Below are 17647 nucleotides of genomic sequence, written 5' to 3'. Positions count from 1 at the left end.
CGGATTGACGAGTTGAAGTAACGGTTACATCAGATGATACGCAGAACAGATCCGTATATATAAAGTAGAGACTACCAACTGGCAAGCGTAGCGTAAAACATTCACTCACAAGTTGGACAGACTAGTTAAAATGGTTAGAAGAAGTTGAACGAAAGCTGCTTCCAACCAATCCTATTGGCATTCAATATGGGAGCCCTATTAATATTTGTGTGTGTACCTAAAATCTTAACGGGACTGCTAACTCAGGAATAAAAATAATACATAGCGGAGTTAAGGCTCCAGACGGAGGCCCCTAAAATTAGGTCTGGGGTAAGCCACTTTCGGTGCTCTGACTCTTTAAACTCATGGAAATGGTAAATGCTAATAAAGCAATGAACATAAGAATTTGAATGACTTATTTATGATAAGTAAATAATGTTTATTTACCATACAGGTCGTGAGTTTTAAATTATTCTGTTAGGTGGTAGCGTCCCGATCCATAGAAATAAATAATTTAAAAAGGCTTTGTCTAGGCTATCCAGAGTGACCTTAGTTATTGTAGTTAGTTACAGTAGATAGGAGAGATTCAGGTTTAACGACTTAAGCGGTAAAAGGTTAACGGGTGGACAATGCTTTTGGTTAACAAAAAAAATCGGTATCTTTTTTTCGTACTGTTTTCTATAACATAAGTAAGAAAGACCTGCACTATTTTTAAAATATCAACCGAGAAATAATGAGATTTGATGAGACGATATGATAAAGATGTTTATGTACATATGTATATATATTCATACATATGTAAGTATATATATATATACATGTATGTATGTATGTGTGACAACGAATTTGTTTCTAATTTCTATACCATATATGGACGACTGCGTCTTTATTATGACATCAATTAAAAAAGAGTCGACTAGATTTGCTAACAAGCGTAAGGTTACAAACAATATATTCTGATAAAGAAAGCTGGGCTAGAGAAGCTAGTAAATTTTTGGCGTAAAAGTTTTTGACAATGCTCTCTTTAACAGCTTTGTTATATAAAAATAATCATGAACTGTGGGTGTTTTCAACGATTTGTATAATTATTGCCTAAAAACTACGTTATTGCCACGTACCGTAATCCCTATTATCATTTAATCATACATTTTTTAATTCTAGATTATGAATGTAAGTAAAATTAAACAATAAATTAAAATGATAAACTGATAACGTGAATTATCCATCAGACCTTCAATAATTCTCTACGGAAAATGTAAAAAGAGCAGCAATTTGGAATATGAGCCGACTACACGTGTCGTACTTATTAATTAAGCAACTCTCTAGTGTAAAGTTTCACTGAAAATCATTAACGGAACGAGCGTGTTTCTATTAAAACGACTAATGGATGCTTTTATAAGCCACCTTACATTACGATCGCAAGCCGCGGTGACCAGGATCCCTTCTTTCTGTACAAAGCTAGCTAGGCGCTTTTAATAGTATTGAACATCGTATTTACTACAGAGAGTGTTTGGTTATTTAATTAGGTTTTAGTCATTATAGCTGTAATGACTAAAACCTAATTAATTCTGATCAGTATGTTTAAAGGAATAACTGTGAAATATGTTACATATTTTATTTTTTCTATTGAAATGCAACAAGCTTATAATTTCTAGCAGTGCAAACTCTACAAGGACATATAGATAATAAGAAATTATTTTAATATGCCAAAATCCAAACTCAGAAAAAAATTTCATACGTAACGTTATTACTAATTTCCTAAACGATTGATTTTGGGAAATTGTGGTTTATACATGAAATTTCAGCAGATGAGCTAAACACTCACCCCTTCAAGACTTTTATACCTATAACCAATCACTCTGTAGATTGTTCCCATTTCATTACGAAGTGGGATCATTCACAGAGATCACTTGTGTGTGTCATGTGAAGAATGCCAGAAGAGCCCAATTTGAAAGAAACTAAAATCTAATTGAATTCCTTTGTAATGACATCCTTTAAGTAACCTAAGTTTCATGGCCTGATCTGAAAAAAGCGACCAACAAACTCAGATCGGTCTTTTCGTGGTAACTTTTACAATGCCCTGAATACAATAGGACACTATATATTATAATGAACTTGTATTTCAATCATCAATTTATTAATTGATTTAATATCTTAACAATAAACAGTGATTACTTGCCAAGATATGTTTTCTATTTCGTACAAGGCAATAGCAATCATCATCATTTTTATTTCAGTCAAAGGACGTCCTCTAGATATAGGCATAGATCATTAGCTCAGTAATATTTCTTGATAAGGCGCTATTTAAATTGGAACACGGCATTACAAGCGCTTTACTCTTTACGGTATTACCAACCTACACACTTTACCGCCTACCAGAGCTACAATCATAATTTATGTAGAAATGATATATATTAATCTAATACTATATAGTAATGCATTAGATCACTATTCGAATTAACATAAAAATATCTCGCTGAGATTGTAGTTACAAAGATGATTGGTTTTAGGATTAAAAACTTTAAAAGCGTGAATATATAGCAGATTTAGATATAGCTCATTTGTCCGTAAAAAGCTTTTAAACCTATTGCTAATTACCTTGTATAAAGTGATCACAATGAAATATGTTAAATTCATTTTTTTTTCTATTGAAATACGACAAGCTAATCATTTTTTATTTGGCCGTAAAATTTATGCAGTGACTGATAGAAAACAGTAATTGATTTTAATATCTAGTAATTCAAATTTTAATAAAGCTTTTCCTTACTATAATATGGTTTTTTATTATTACGGTTTCACCATTGATTTTATGGTAGAGTGTACTACGCATTAAGCAGACGGGGAATGCGTTAATTCTTTTGAAACAATAATATATTCAATCACCCTATATCTCGCACACATATCTACAAAACAAAAAGTAAATGAAATATGATTAATTATTTTATACGTAAAAAAATTACAATATCCCTGAGTAATCGCAATTTTTCCTGGTAACATTTTTATCTAATATTTTTGGCAATTTTTTTCCGAGTAGACTCCGAGCGGGCTTAGCGTTATGCCCGCGTCAAAAGAGATTCGCATTACAACGCTTCGTTACCTAAATACTTCATCGGAGCTTTCGCTTTCATCAATTTAAAAGGCCACTTTTAAGTACACAGCCATAAGAAGTAGAAATGTTTTATCTACTTTGTAATAATTTAAAATAATGTCACGCTGGTTCTAAATACTCTGTGGCGTAAATAGGTCATCTCTGGGAAACGTTCTACGCTCTCTACGCTCCCATTCAACAGAGTGCTTTTATACATTGCTTACAATGGTAACCTCAGAACTATGATACAGGCCTGTGACTCTACCGACTCGAAATATATATGAATATTGATTATTATTTAATTAATTATACATAAAATAGTAACGTAGGAATAAAGGATTATGAATATATTGTGTCGTAGTTTTGAAGAACATGTAACATGAAATATAAACTTGCACTATTAACTTACGATAAAAAAATCGCATTGAAACCGAAATCATTGTCATTATCATCATGGCTGCCGATAGACGACCACTGCAAGGTTAGGTTCTTTCAAAAATCGTCATGATGAACGGTCTTGCGCTGCCCTCTTTCATAGACTTCTCGCGACTTTAACTATTTCATCGGTCCACCTAGAGGAGGGCCTACCAGCACTGCAAAGTAAATATAGATATAAATCCATAATTATATTTAACATAAATTATTCCATCGAAATAACGAAATTATTCTAATAGAGTAAGTCTACCTATAAAACGAAGACGACACACATCCTTGCTCATAATTATGCCAGCCTATAACTAAGCGTTAATAAAAGAATTAAAAAGAAAAAAAATACGAAAGGTTCTCTTAATAAAGATTAAGACACGAACGATCAATGTTATACAAATTATAGACAAGTTCATGTTAGTTAAAAGAGCATTTTGTACTTGAAGTAAATGGAGTTTCTCTGCTTCGCACATTATACGGCGCATGTCTGCGAGTTGGAAAACCATCACCTTAATGTTACCACTTTGCAAAAAAATGTATAGAAATGATAAAAATATCAGAAAGCTTTAAACTGATTAAGAATATATACGAGTATCATATTTTTCACCGGTATATGTAGATGCTAGGAAGTTCAACGGGGATATTATAATAATTTTTCTAATAAATAGTAAATACAGTGCAAATTTTTAAAGTTTTCTCTCTTTGTACAGAACAGATCTCCGCCGCCGACAAACATCCCCTCAGCCCTGTTCTACGCACCGCCAGAACCTCTTGAGGTAAACATATTAATTTATTTCGGTGTCTTCTTTTAAATAAACCACTTCTTTAAGTATCCATAAATAGTATTATTTACTCCAAATTAATGTATTTTTTACTTAAATCTATTATTAAAATTCATCTAATATCAAAAAATAATAATTAATATCTGAAAATGTAGTCGTAGCAACAATAAAATATGATATGGTAATCTTTACATTTATTGTTAGATGTAAAAAATATTAAATAATCTTTGTTCGGCACACGTGTTATTAATCGACTAATCTATATGTTATAATTTAAAACATATTACGACACCCGAGAAAAATTATTACATTGTTACATATCGTTTGCTGAACATATGTTTATATTTGTAGAGATGACGACCATTTTAAGACCGTCGGAAGACGTTGGATGCAAGCCGCTTTCAACAGGCCCTAATAGAAATCTATAGAGGAGGCCTATTACCACTCCTAGAGACTTCCTACGATGATGATGATACGTGAAAATAATTTAATTGTATCGATAATAATACAAGGTTCAAGAGGATCATACAGAATCACGTCAGATCACGATAATGATACATTACCAGCCAATAGACCTATGTATAGGCATTGGCCTCCCCCAAAGGTCACCACTATGATTGATTCTGCGCTGCCCGCTTCCAGCGACTTCCCGTGACCTTAACTATGTCATCGTTTCACCTATAAGGAGGCCTATCCACATCGCGCCACTCGTAAATCATTCAGCCTTACAGGCCATCCGTTGGACCACTGTTATTCAGGCGTGGTATTCTTCCAGCTAAATCGGTGATCTTCATTCTTTTACAAACATCCCCATTTCTGATTTGATCATGATTACTTTTTAATAATAAGTAATTGTTGTCCGCAGTTGCTATGCGTATTTCCGGAGAGAGGTTCGCGCGTTTGCGCGGCGGCGTGTGCGGCGGCTGCGAGGGCGGGCGGGGAGGCAAGGGCGGCACGTGGGGCGCGGGAGGCGCTTGACGCTTTCCGTCGCGATACAGACGCGCGTCTGCCGCACGTCGTCGTGGTGGACGCGCGTCAACCGCAATCACTGGACGCGCCTTTGCTAGCTAAGTACGTCATGCTCAATTTTTAAATCTTTATAACGCTGGATAAATTAATCCGATCCAACGGCTATTAAATTGAGGTCTCTTTCTTATGACGTACAAAAATTGTGACTGTAAATGACTAGTAGAAAATAACATAATTAAATTAATACATACTGCCTCAACTGGAGCAAAATGTAATATATATACAGGTTGATTTGTAGAGTTTCATTATTGCTGCGTTTGAGGTATTTTTATTAATTCATAATATTACTCACTTATGATTATAAACAATGACGGTTTGTGTTCGCCATAAGTAAAATGCTAGAAGAGTCCATTATAATAAAAACTAGAACTAAACTAACTGTTGTCAATTAAAATGTATCCTACATCTATTACGAAAATCAATTCATTCAGCAATAATTATAAAAAAGTATGGTTACAATAAACATATCACAAATTCGGATTTCCACATTTTAAAATTATTTACTATATAGCCAGCAGACTGTTGTAGTGCCAGAAGTTATTGGCTTATTATATTCCAAGAGAAAAAAATATAGATGTGACATATTTCGGAAAGATCACTTTATACAGAGCGATTAAAACTTTTCAGTTTTTTGCTAATAAATAATAAGCTATATATTCACTTCTTTAAAGCTTTTACATATATAACTAAACATCCCATACATGATTAAGAAATCTCTGTTTGTAAAACGGAGCTTAATATTTAATGTGATGAGACTTGTATGAATTTACAATGAACAATGGAAAGTTTGTTTACTTATTAAAAATTGCTCTAATTAAGTAAATTATAGTGAACATAGATATTTTAAAAAAAGAGCTTGGTCAATGTTTTTTATGTCATAAAGAATTTAGTGCGAACATTCCTTTTTTATTTTTTTTTGTTATTCTTAGTGCCTAAGTTCTTTAAAATATTAGTCCACCAATAAAGAAAAATGTGGTTCTTTAAGATTATGGGTAAATTTCACCTAGAAAGAATTATATCTAGCTTTAAAAAAAAAAGCTCTGGAAATCTCCGAAAAACAAGTCCTGAGGTGAAGGTCTATTTTCGTGAAAATTAGTCACTGCTCAGTGGTTTGAGCGTACTATTCTATTTACAATAATTCAATTATCACTTCGGTCTAACGTTGCCGAATCAATAAGCACTTAGCAATTTATAGAGAAACGAAGTAGTTAACGCTGACTTTGATGGAGGTTTGCGACCCAAATACATGCGTCTCTACTTACGTCGTAGTTGTTATTCACATTACTCCATGAACTTGATATTGTAAAATCTTAATTCACGTGTGATTTGTTTAATTGAACCTTGACAATCGACACATTATAAATATATAATGTTTTTTGTAGACAACTATGCTGTTTACAACTGTGACTTGCGTAATGCCTCTAAATTATTATGCAATAATAAGTATATATAAGTGTATAAGTATATGTATAAGTGTATAAGTATATAAGTTTATGAACATGTACTTAAAAATATTTATAACAGGGTACGGGATTTAGAAATCATGAACAATCTTACAAATGAATTGTTATTACTACAGGTTTATACAGTTATATTTAATTAACCACAAAAAACCCAGCTGTATTTGTTGTATATATGATAAAAGCGGAAAACTAATACTTGTAATTGAAAATTGTAGTTATTTTACATTATAAGTTAACTTGATTCTATTTCAAATTAAATTGACAAGTATAACGTAGACAAGTGGTCACTATTCGTTATATAAAGTCGATAATAATATGCACTTGTACGTATATAGAATGTGGTAAAACAGTCCAATGATTACAAACGCACATATCTAAAACGAATATTTTCTTATTAAAAATGCGCCGGACAAGAAAAATATTACTCAATTATCGTCATCGTTTCAGCCCATAGATGCCTGCTACAAGGTATAAGCTAACTCAAAAGATATCTATTGTGGGATATGCCACGCTTGGCAGACGGGTTGGCGTTTTGGTATTATGGTACGCAAAGGACGTAAGGATGTATGTATTGCATTTGGAGAATGGCTCGTTCAGCAACTGTAAGCTGTCCAATGAGACCCGAAGTAGGAGACGTAAGTCACCACTGGGAATATATTTTATATTCGTCGTGAAACTTCTTCAAGGCATTCGGAATATTTTACGAAAATATGCTATGTAATTTTCTCGAACACTACCCTGCCGACTCTCTATATAGCATTGTCTCTAAATACACGTAGCGTCGTATATAAATATATAAAGTGTCGTCTTTTTTTGATATCGTTAAAAAGCATTACACAATCTTAAACTCCTGGGAAATAGAAACATTAGTACATTCCCGATATACGCAACATTAATCTCTAGAACCACATGTACAAGACGTCAAATGCGTTTTCTTTCATTTACCGCGTCTCATGGTACATGTTACTGTGCTTTCATAATTTACATATAGAGATGCTCAAAATGTACATTGAATATATAAAAAGGACTAAATTATCCCTTCAGTTCCAAAAAGCAGCCGCGGGCCCATTATAAAGTCGTAGGTAGCTGTCACACCCGCGTCATATACCTACGGCATGTTTGACTTAATATTATTTATTGAGTCGTTTGGCTTATCCAACATAACAAAGTATTAATAAGAAATTTTGAATAAAATACTGCTAAGCTATATAAAGTTTACGTAATTGAAACACAAACCCTACCTGCGATAAATAGTTGACATGTCGCTTTTAGGAATATTGATCTTAATTTTTTTCTGCAAATCATTAAACTTGTAGATTCAGGATCTGCGATTCCTGAAATCAACAAAACAGTTACAGCTCTACAAAGGCTAACATGTCGTTTTCAATCAAAACCACACAGTTCATTTATTATTCAAATATGCAAATTAAAACAGCTATAATGATGATGTTGATGCCAATTTAATTTAAAAGCATCTTCTGAATTTAAATTAAACCTGAATTTGTGTATGTGTGACGTACTCTAATCTTTCTCAGTTCTTAATTGTTCTTCTCTGCTTAAAGGTTAGAATTTATTATTGTTTATTTGTTATTTTATCCTCCCCTTTGCGTAATTTTCCTTAATTCTGAAGCGTTGTAACCACCGCACGTTATGGTGAGAAAGGTTCTCTTGGGAAAATAATAATCCCAGTGCCTTATTTCTGCTTTCTGCTTTCTTACTTCTTTCTTTTAATTTCTTGAAGACAGTTACGTTAGAACTCACGGTAACTGGCTACCGCTCTATGTATTTTTTAGAAGTCTATTCATATAACACATAAATAATCTTTGAGAGATCTAAGCGAATACACTGAGCTATTAAAAGGTTATAATTTGGAATGCTCAATTTTTATAGTTATAATTTTTTTAATTATTGTTGACTACAGTAGCCATATATAGTAAAACGTCAAATTTTATAATAACTATTATTTAAAGGCAATTCAATTAATTACTCTTTACTCGTCAAGTTCTATGTTTAGTAATATAATTAAAAAGAAAAACAAATTAATTTTAAATCATTTAGCAGCAAAAAATTAAAAAATGAATACATACGACCGCAAACATTTTCCACCTTAATTTAAATTACCTTGCATTAATAATAACACTCGGTATATTGATCTAATTTATTATAAAAACTATTTCTAATCTTTGATTATCTGTCCAAATTGTGTACATAAAAACTTTTCACAAAAAAGGAATGTAATATTAAGTATGAGGACTTTCGTTTATTTGTAGACGTTATCCATACTTCAATGTAAATACGAGTGTGTAGGACGAAGTATGTCTCGGCCAGGAGTGACCACATATCCCCGGTCGCATTATGTGGAGAGCTTAGCGAATAAGTATGAAAGAATATTGAAATGGGAAAATCTCAAAGGCACTGGGGAAGCTTGTTGTGGACAAGGACATACTGAAGTAATTGTGTAATTTCTTTAGTAAAATCCATAGTAAACAACGGATATATACACCAGCTCAATGGCTTGCTTCTTTGACTTTTTATTTTAATAAATATCTAGTTACTGACAATATTACAAAGTGCAAGTTTTACATATACTAATAAAAGGTAATTATAATTATTAATTATTTTAAAAAACATGTTATAATTTCACTGAAATATTCACTACAGTTTTAAGTTGCGGAAGTGGGCAAGAAACATTTCACGCTACCGAGACAACAGATTGATCATCTGTTGATCTGCTGTGATAGTTTTGCAATGGAAAGAAAGGACAAAAGGAATGTTGAAAGGCCACGTAAACGGAGAGCTAATGACATAGTCCAAACTTAAGGAACGGACTGGATAGGTAGGGGAATATGGAAGCAGTTGGAGGAAGCCTGTACTCTATCTTAGATCATATCGTATAACTTAATTTAATTAGGCATACCAAATGTAGAAATAAGGTAAAGATGTGCTAGTATCTGTACTATATCTGTACTAATAACATCAGAAATGTATAAAAAAAGTGATATAAAATGTTCTATGTTATCTCTTGTTGTTATTTCCGGCTATGGTTAACTATTTAATCACGATTTTTTGTATTTACCTATAGATAGAGTTATTACATATTTAGAACTATAAAACGTGTTTGTTGGTTCATATAAATAAGCATTTACACCGAATACTTTGAATACATTGTAAGTTACAACAGAGAAGTACTTATCATTTAAAATGTATTTATCCATGGTAATGAGATCTAAAAAGGACGAGAAATTTAAAATTTATTTTATCCTGACAAATGGAAGAATTGTAATTCTACTTTTAAAATATTTGCCGCCGTGTAAATGACAGCGACACAAAACGTATTAGTTGAATTCGTACGATTCTGTTACGGAAATTCGGAACAAATGTAGGGAGTATAGATTAATAATTGTAAATAAATGCTTTTATTCAATGAGCGGAAAAGTATACGTACAAACATGTGCATTCGATTCGTTATTCAAATCAATAATTTCTTAGGTCTAGACAATATACATGTATATATGTATGTGTATATACATACATATATTAAATAAGTTTTAAAAATTTAGTCAGAGTATCTGGAAGTTGAAGTTCCTTAGCATTTAACTATGAGTAATTTCCTTGTCAAATCATTGACCATTCATGCTGCGCGCTTATGGATTGAGTTGCCTGTACCGGTAAGAAAAGCTAAACCACCACCAGCTTTCAAAAAGCTAATAAGGCCTTGCTGATACAATACTATTTACGAGTATATCACTGTAGTATTTTCTACACGACAATGATAAATGGAAAAGAGCAGTGGTAGCCCAGCGATAGAAAACTGAGATTTGCCACTGTAGGTCGCGGGTTTGGATACAGAGATAAAATTATATATAACTAACACTCTGCATTAAATTATATGTGGTTGCCACTACTCACAAACATGTTACACGAGGATGGGCAGCGGCATCCACTACGTACCATAATACCACATTGCGATCGCCAATCCGCTTGCCAAGCATAGCGATTATGGTATATAGCTAGATATCTTCGGAGAAGTCCTATGCCTTGCAATAGATGACTGGTAAATGTAAATGTTTACTTCTGCTTATCGCTATATATGTACATAAATTTCAACTGGTTAGTTTATTCGTTATAATATATTAAAAAGTTGAATTATAAGTAGTATTTGAAATAATAGTTACTTGTGTGTTTATAAATGTATATTTATAGTAACTACCCAGGTGCCGAACACATTTAGGTTTAGACTCGCCTATATATAGAATAAGGGAATGGGAAAAAAAAGATCAAATGTAATTGTAGAAGCTCATTCTGGTTTATATTTAAATGAAGTTCTGTTTATGAAATGAATAAATAGTATAACGTAAGTTGTATTCGCTTCTTCTATTCTATTCTATATCACAATGTAAGGACACTGTGATATACAACAGAAAAGAAGTGTGTTTGTTTTACAACAAAAAAAAATAGTTTATTTTTACCTTAATGCTTTCTTTTATGTAAAATGTTTTAATATTCAACAAAAAATAAATAACTAATACATAACGTAATGTAAATGACAATATGATCTACTCATACATAATAGATGAGATTTATAAAAGTATTTTCATTGAAATTGACATAAAAACAGTCCTGTCTTTCGTCTTATGCCTACATTTGCCTTATGAATACACTCTGACATGGAAAAATAAACCAATGTTATTCTGACATATATTTTGTAAGATAACGAGATGTCGCAAATCGGGCAAGATATAACAGTTATCCATTATTGTTTCAGAGCTATCAGAGGTATAAAGAACACTCAACATGTCGTTCTCGTCGCTGTTGTGAAAAAAAGGTAAGCCTATGAATATATACGTCTTCATTCTTTGATGGTAGCCCTAGTTTTCCTCCGCAATTTTCAAAAGTTTGTTAGACAGCAATTTCCTTTAAGTTCCTAGCAGGTACGCAGATATAATTATGGAGTTTAAAGCGTACTTATCAACTTCACGTGCACGCCTTAAGAAATTTATAAAGTTCTTCAAGCTGTCTTTTCATTTACCAAACCGTGGAAAATTTCGCATCGAAGACTGTACAAGAACGTTTAAAAAAGAACTGTCTACCAAATCTATGTAGAAATTTCCTCTTTTGTCTCTTTAATAAATATTGTTATTTATTCTTTTATAAACAACTTAAAAGTAATCTTCTAAACAAATTAAGTGGCCACTGTTACTAAAAATATATTTGACTTTTACATTTTTTATAAAAAAAATCTTGAATTTTCTTTGTTAAAATTTGACATTACGGTTTGATTTATCAACCAAAAAATTACTATTATACGCAGCGTAATACTGAACTCCAACATTGAGCAAATATTCTAAAATAATTAATTATCCGTCCAGCAAATGACGGTGAAATAACAAAAGACGTGATCAAAACAATGACAGCGCTTGCAAAGAAAACCGTTTACGTAAGGCGACTTACAATTATCTCATTGTGCCAGACTATAACTCGACGAAGTTTCTTAATATTTCCTTGAAGTTATAAAGATCCAAGTTTGGAAAAGCCCGCGAACTACTTCTATTAACTCTGATGGTCGACAATTTATTTTGTTTTCTATATAAATGCATGCCTTTCTAACTTATTATTTAACCAGTGGATCTGAAAAATTGTGAGCATTTGGACAAACATTTTGAGTAGTCTCTAAGGACAATGATCTGTCGAGTCCCAAAATGTGATGTGGGTAAAATAAGTAGCTTAAACTCCGTTACCGAGTGTTGGTAAAACAATTGTTAAATAACTTTTAAAACATGAATATTCTTACGTATTATACAATTGAATGATCGTGGAATTAAATTAATTATACATTTTCTTATTCAATATTTAAACAAACTTATAGTAAAACTCAGACATAAAAATCGATTCAGCCCAGTTCTCAGTTCCGCTGAAAGCATAGGCCACCTAAAAGATATTTACGGTGAGTTATACCATAATATGTACTATATTATAGTATATTTATCTAAGGTTTTTTATGTGATTATTTTCCTTGATTTTACTTTTTTAATTTCTTCTATTATGATATTAACTTGTTTCACCTACCTTTATTAATTTCTGTCTGCACCGCATAAACGGTTAATTGGTAGAGAAAACTTTCATTAAGTTCGCCGTTATACATAATATGTATAAAAATGTTTAAATAACTAAATAATATAAGATTGTATACCGGGAATTGAACCCGTGACATGTCAAGTCTGAGTACCCAATGGGCAACCAATGCTCAACCATACCTCGTACCGTACCTTAATAATAATATTAATTGTATTAACTTAAGATATTGGATACTTGATACTCACTTATGTATCAAATGCCTTCAAATCGCTACGCATAGCACTGATCACGGTGAATCAATTGACATGTACATTAATTAAAAAGAGAGACGTATTCTTGCTATGAATTCACAGTACAAGCACCAAACATTACAAAACATTAATACGCAAGTCGTGTTGTTACTGTGTTATTAATTAATTTTATTGACAGCAGATTGATTAAGGTAATTGGTTGATTGCGAAATTATATTTGTTATAAATATCTTTTACTTCAGAAATACGAGGCTATTCTCGTTAAAATATACAATTGGTTGAGCAAGGCTACTATTTCCAGTGTACATCATAAACACAATTACGCTATGAAGTGTTGAGGCAGTATTTCACAATCAGGCGTTTATCTGCTGACTTTCGCGACTATTCGCCGCGCGGTGCGTTCATACTTTATTACAATTACCCTTTACATGTTTACAAATATCGCAATCCGTTGCATGCTACTAGGGTTCCGTTTGTAATGGAACATGCTATGATTATAATAAATCTCACTGACTAATATCTAACTATAATTAGAGAGATTCACTTTGAGAGATTTAACAAATTGGCTTTTAAAAAGGTCAGCGCCTGTTTCGACAATATTATAAATCTATTAACCTGTGTTACGAGTGTCTCACTCTGTTCAAGCTCCCTTTCACTCAAGCATAGAGATATCTCTGCGCGGGATTTCCCCCCGAAATCGATTTAATTATGGGGAGTCCTGTTGACGAACGAAAGTAACCATTATAACTCACTGGGAAGCGAAAGCAACAGTCTTCGAGTCACATAAAATAGAATAGATTGCCACTGGTAAATTAGGGTTCTGTAGTGGAAACCAAACCGCCAAGCGAGGGTAGAACGTCCACGAAGTGGACAGATGACTTTGCTAAAATCGTCCTACTAGTGTTATTAGATATATGGGAATTTTTCCAAACAAATCTATTTTCTATTCATAATAGTAGTATTTATATCGACAACAATGTATGTGGACAAATGATAAATACACGACGGAAATCGATGAATTGTCTTAGCTCACAAACAAATTCTGGCGCCCCATGCTCGGCTGGCTTCCAGAAGACAGTCGCTTACAAAGTGGACAGATGAGTTTTATTTGTGAAGATAACTGGTCCAATTGTAAATCTATGAGAGAAGCCTGTATCCAGAATTGGGAGTAGAAATAGTTATGATGATATTTAGCGGTAGCTCTTTATTTAGAACATACGAGAATTTATTATATTTATAAATGAGCCAATAAGATTCGTGCCAATAAATACCAATTAAATAATTGAAGTTAAATTGGTCAAGTGGACGTAGTGGCTATTAAGATAGCGCCGTAGATACGGCCGCTGTGGCGCGACGGCTGGCAGACGTTGACATGTTATTAATTCACCTTTCAATTTTAAACGAGTACCTGTTTTCAAACGCAACCGTGGACATTAGTGTTTAGTTTATAAGGAGATATATTCACATAAGTTAAAAATACAAGTTTATTAGCTTTAGCTTTAAAGGAGAGAATGTTTTACTCATTTGCTGTCGATTATTACACGGTATATATAATATTATCCAAACATCATTTATTTCAGAAATAATATATAATAAATGATAATATAATATGAAAGGGCGTTTTCAAAATTTAGGTTACGACTTATTAAAAAAAATTATTTTTTCCCTACTCCCTGCAGAAATTGTGCTGCCAGTAGCCATTGGCCAGCCGCATTTCGATGGAAAAAATAAATAAATGTTATATATTTCATAGTGATCAATTAAACAGCGACAGAAAAGAAATATATATAGTAAAAGCTTTAATGCATTTTGCTTATAAATAAGCTATAAATTCATTCCCTTCAACCAATCACCATCTAAATGTGTAACATTGTTGATAAGAGATATATTAGAGGTAAAATAACTCGTTTCAAAGAAATCTTTACTGTGTTATGTAAAAGCTTGTTTAGTGTAGATTATAAGTTATTCAGTAAAAATATTGTTAAATATCTTAATGAAATTTTAAATTAAAAAAGATTTTCAATTTAAGTTAACGAAATATAACTCTACGAAAATAAATATATATTAAGAATTTTTCTATTTATACTAGTGTAATAAATCGTATAATTTCAATAGATGTGTGATAAATTTTATAAAAACAATGAGTGTGCAACAATTTATATCTGCATATCATATTTTATGTATAATTGTCTGATTCAAACATTACTGAGTATTTTGACCTGTCCGGAAATGAATTTGTACCTATAAGGAAAATTTTGATCAAAAATTTTATTGTATAGCATAATGATTCCTTTACGATCATTACAGCGGTATTATTCATGGAAATCGTCCATAAAAATGAGGCAGTTACTTGATGGTTGATTGTTATGATGATAGTCTCAATACGTCGGAAGAAATTAAATGGAAATTCCCTATGTTAGGCGATTCCATCGCTTCAGGGACATACGTGTCGCGTAATAAAGAAGCCAACGCGTGGCGCCACGATATTTGTTTATCGATTAACACTTATCGGTGTATATCCATCGCGGCCAATTGATAACACTCTCAGTATTAACAGATAGAAGTCCCTCGGTAACTTTAAGAGTACAATTCTATCACAAAATTATAAAACTTTAATTACTCATATCTTATATCTTCGCCATGTTGATCCGCATAAAATAGACCGACCCGATTTTCTCTTATGGTTTTCGTACGATACGAAAGACAAAACAGTTTCGAGAGGACTGGCAGCAACGTCCTGTACGTACTATAACACCACACCGAGATCGCCAACCGGTCGGTCAATCGCGGCAATTATAATGTATCCTCCTAATGAGTGGTTTACCAAACAAATCGGCCCCCAATCTTATATAACATACAAAGTATCTTTATGACATTAATCTTATTAATAATAAAATATTTAGTTCAATATAGCACAATGTTTTGGAAATAAAAAAGGTTATGAAATAAAAACTCGGCATAAATAAACACGCGATCCTTTGTTGCGTTTAACAAAACCCAGTCGATCGAGAGGGTCGAGCTAAGACCGATCGTAATTAAAACCGCCTATCCAAGAGAGATCGGCGCAATTGTGATTTGATCAGATGAATGGAGCGAATATAAGCGATATTTGAAGAGGAACAGAACCTATTCGCAATCGACGATTTACAATAGCGATATGCAGATCAGCTATTGAATTTATCATTCGACCTAGAATAAATGAAAATAAAATATTGTACTAACTGTCACATTAGACTTTGTACTGTTGAAGTAGATAAACAAAATGTAACGACATTAAAAAACTTTTTTATAAATTTAATTTCTTAATAAGAAACAACGATTATGCAAAAATAGTGTTCTGTTTCGTACACCGTAAAACATTAGTACTAAATTTTCTTTGTAATGCTTTACACTATGTTATTACATTATTTTAAAATCACATCAAATTGATTGAGATGTTGCTGTGCTCTATCGTTTGTATGGATTGGTGCTATTTTCATTGTTTCTAAAAATTTTTTCATTTTTACTCTACATAAGAACTTTGTCTTCAGAAATCTTAAGAAAGTTCTCGAATGTCGACCCCGAGCCGATAGACGCGGTATGCGTAGGCCCCCCACTAGGAGAACCGACGACATAATCAAGTTTGCGGAGAGTAGATTCGAGTAGCGCAGTTAGCGTCTAATGGTTGATACGATTGAATGAATGAATAAAACACTTTTTAGTGTTTTAATCATAAATTTTAAAAAAATACAGAATTTGTTGAACAATTCTTAAATATTAGAACAGGTAATACATTTAATTTTTTTATGTATATACATAATCAGCTTTACTGAACTTGACTTGCTGAAAACTATACTTCCCTATAAACTACACATTTTTATGAGAACTAAATTCAAAGAACTTTAAAAATTTGATTAAACCTATTTTTATGTATCTTCTCCCGACAAAGAGGATTACGAATACAAATATTTTAACGGTTAGTATGTATATAATCTATATATATATATATATATATATATATATATATATATATATATATATATAATCTAGGAGCGCACTATGTTAAAGATTTCTTTACGTGATAGGACAAAGAACAAAGTAGGAATGGGGAAACTCGTCGACGAACGAAAGTACACACACAGTCCAGCGGGTAAGCAAGTAGAAGGTTTAGTGGGCAGGCTACATAGCGCCCAGAATAGAATGTCGCTGGGGTTTTAAAGTTCTGGAGACTGATTGACTTTCGTCCACTAGGAGAACAAATGACCTTGTTAAGGTCTATGGATGACATTCTTATTAAATACCTTTTAGGGAAGCATATGACAAGCTGTGGACGTTCTACAGCTAAAATAATGAAGATGCAATTTTTAAATAACAATGGCATCAAAATAAAAACTCTTACTATGATTATATTTCATGAAAATATGTTATCAGAAATCCACACATGCTTTTGCATGTGCACTGAAATACCGCTTTGAATCACGCTCTATAAACGTCTATTCGCAGTAACAGGAAATGCACGCTCGCTAGTAGGTAAATGCGCTCTGGAATGTTCTGCAAGGTAAGAAAGGAAACACA

The 17647-nt window shown here is 32.4% G+C and overlaps 1 protein-coding gene across 1 annotated transcript in view; it reads left to right on the top strand.

The window, feature by feature from the left end:
• The window catches only part of Pde8 (phosphodiesterase 8), a 50157-nt gene that overhangs the window by 9358 nt on the left and 23152 nt on the right, over nucleotides 1-17647 (top strand). Inside the window, exons 2-4 of the mRNA XM_068764461.1 lie at nucleotides 4204-4269; nucleotides 5141-5346; nucleotides 11533-11592. Coding sequence (XP_068620562.1) covers nucleotides 4204-4269; nucleotides 5141-5346; nucleotides 11533-11592 — 332 coding nt within the window. The remainder of the gene's footprint in view (nucleotides 1-4203; nucleotides 4270-5140; nucleotides 5347-11532; nucleotides 11593-17647) is intronic.

The sequence above is a fragment of the Battus philenor genome, unplaced genomic scaffold, assembly GCF_028537555.1.
Source record: "Battus philenor isolate CCGP_79_NKW_IND1 unplaced genomic scaffold, ilBatPhil1.0.hap1 SCAF_19, whole genome shotgun sequence".
Taxonomy (NCBI): domain Eukaryota; kingdom Metazoa; phylum Arthropoda; class Insecta; order Lepidoptera; family Papilionidae; genus Battus; species Battus philenor.
The sequence above is the reverse complement of the archived record's forward strand: the minus strand, read 5'-3'. Positions and strand labels throughout refer to the sequence as shown.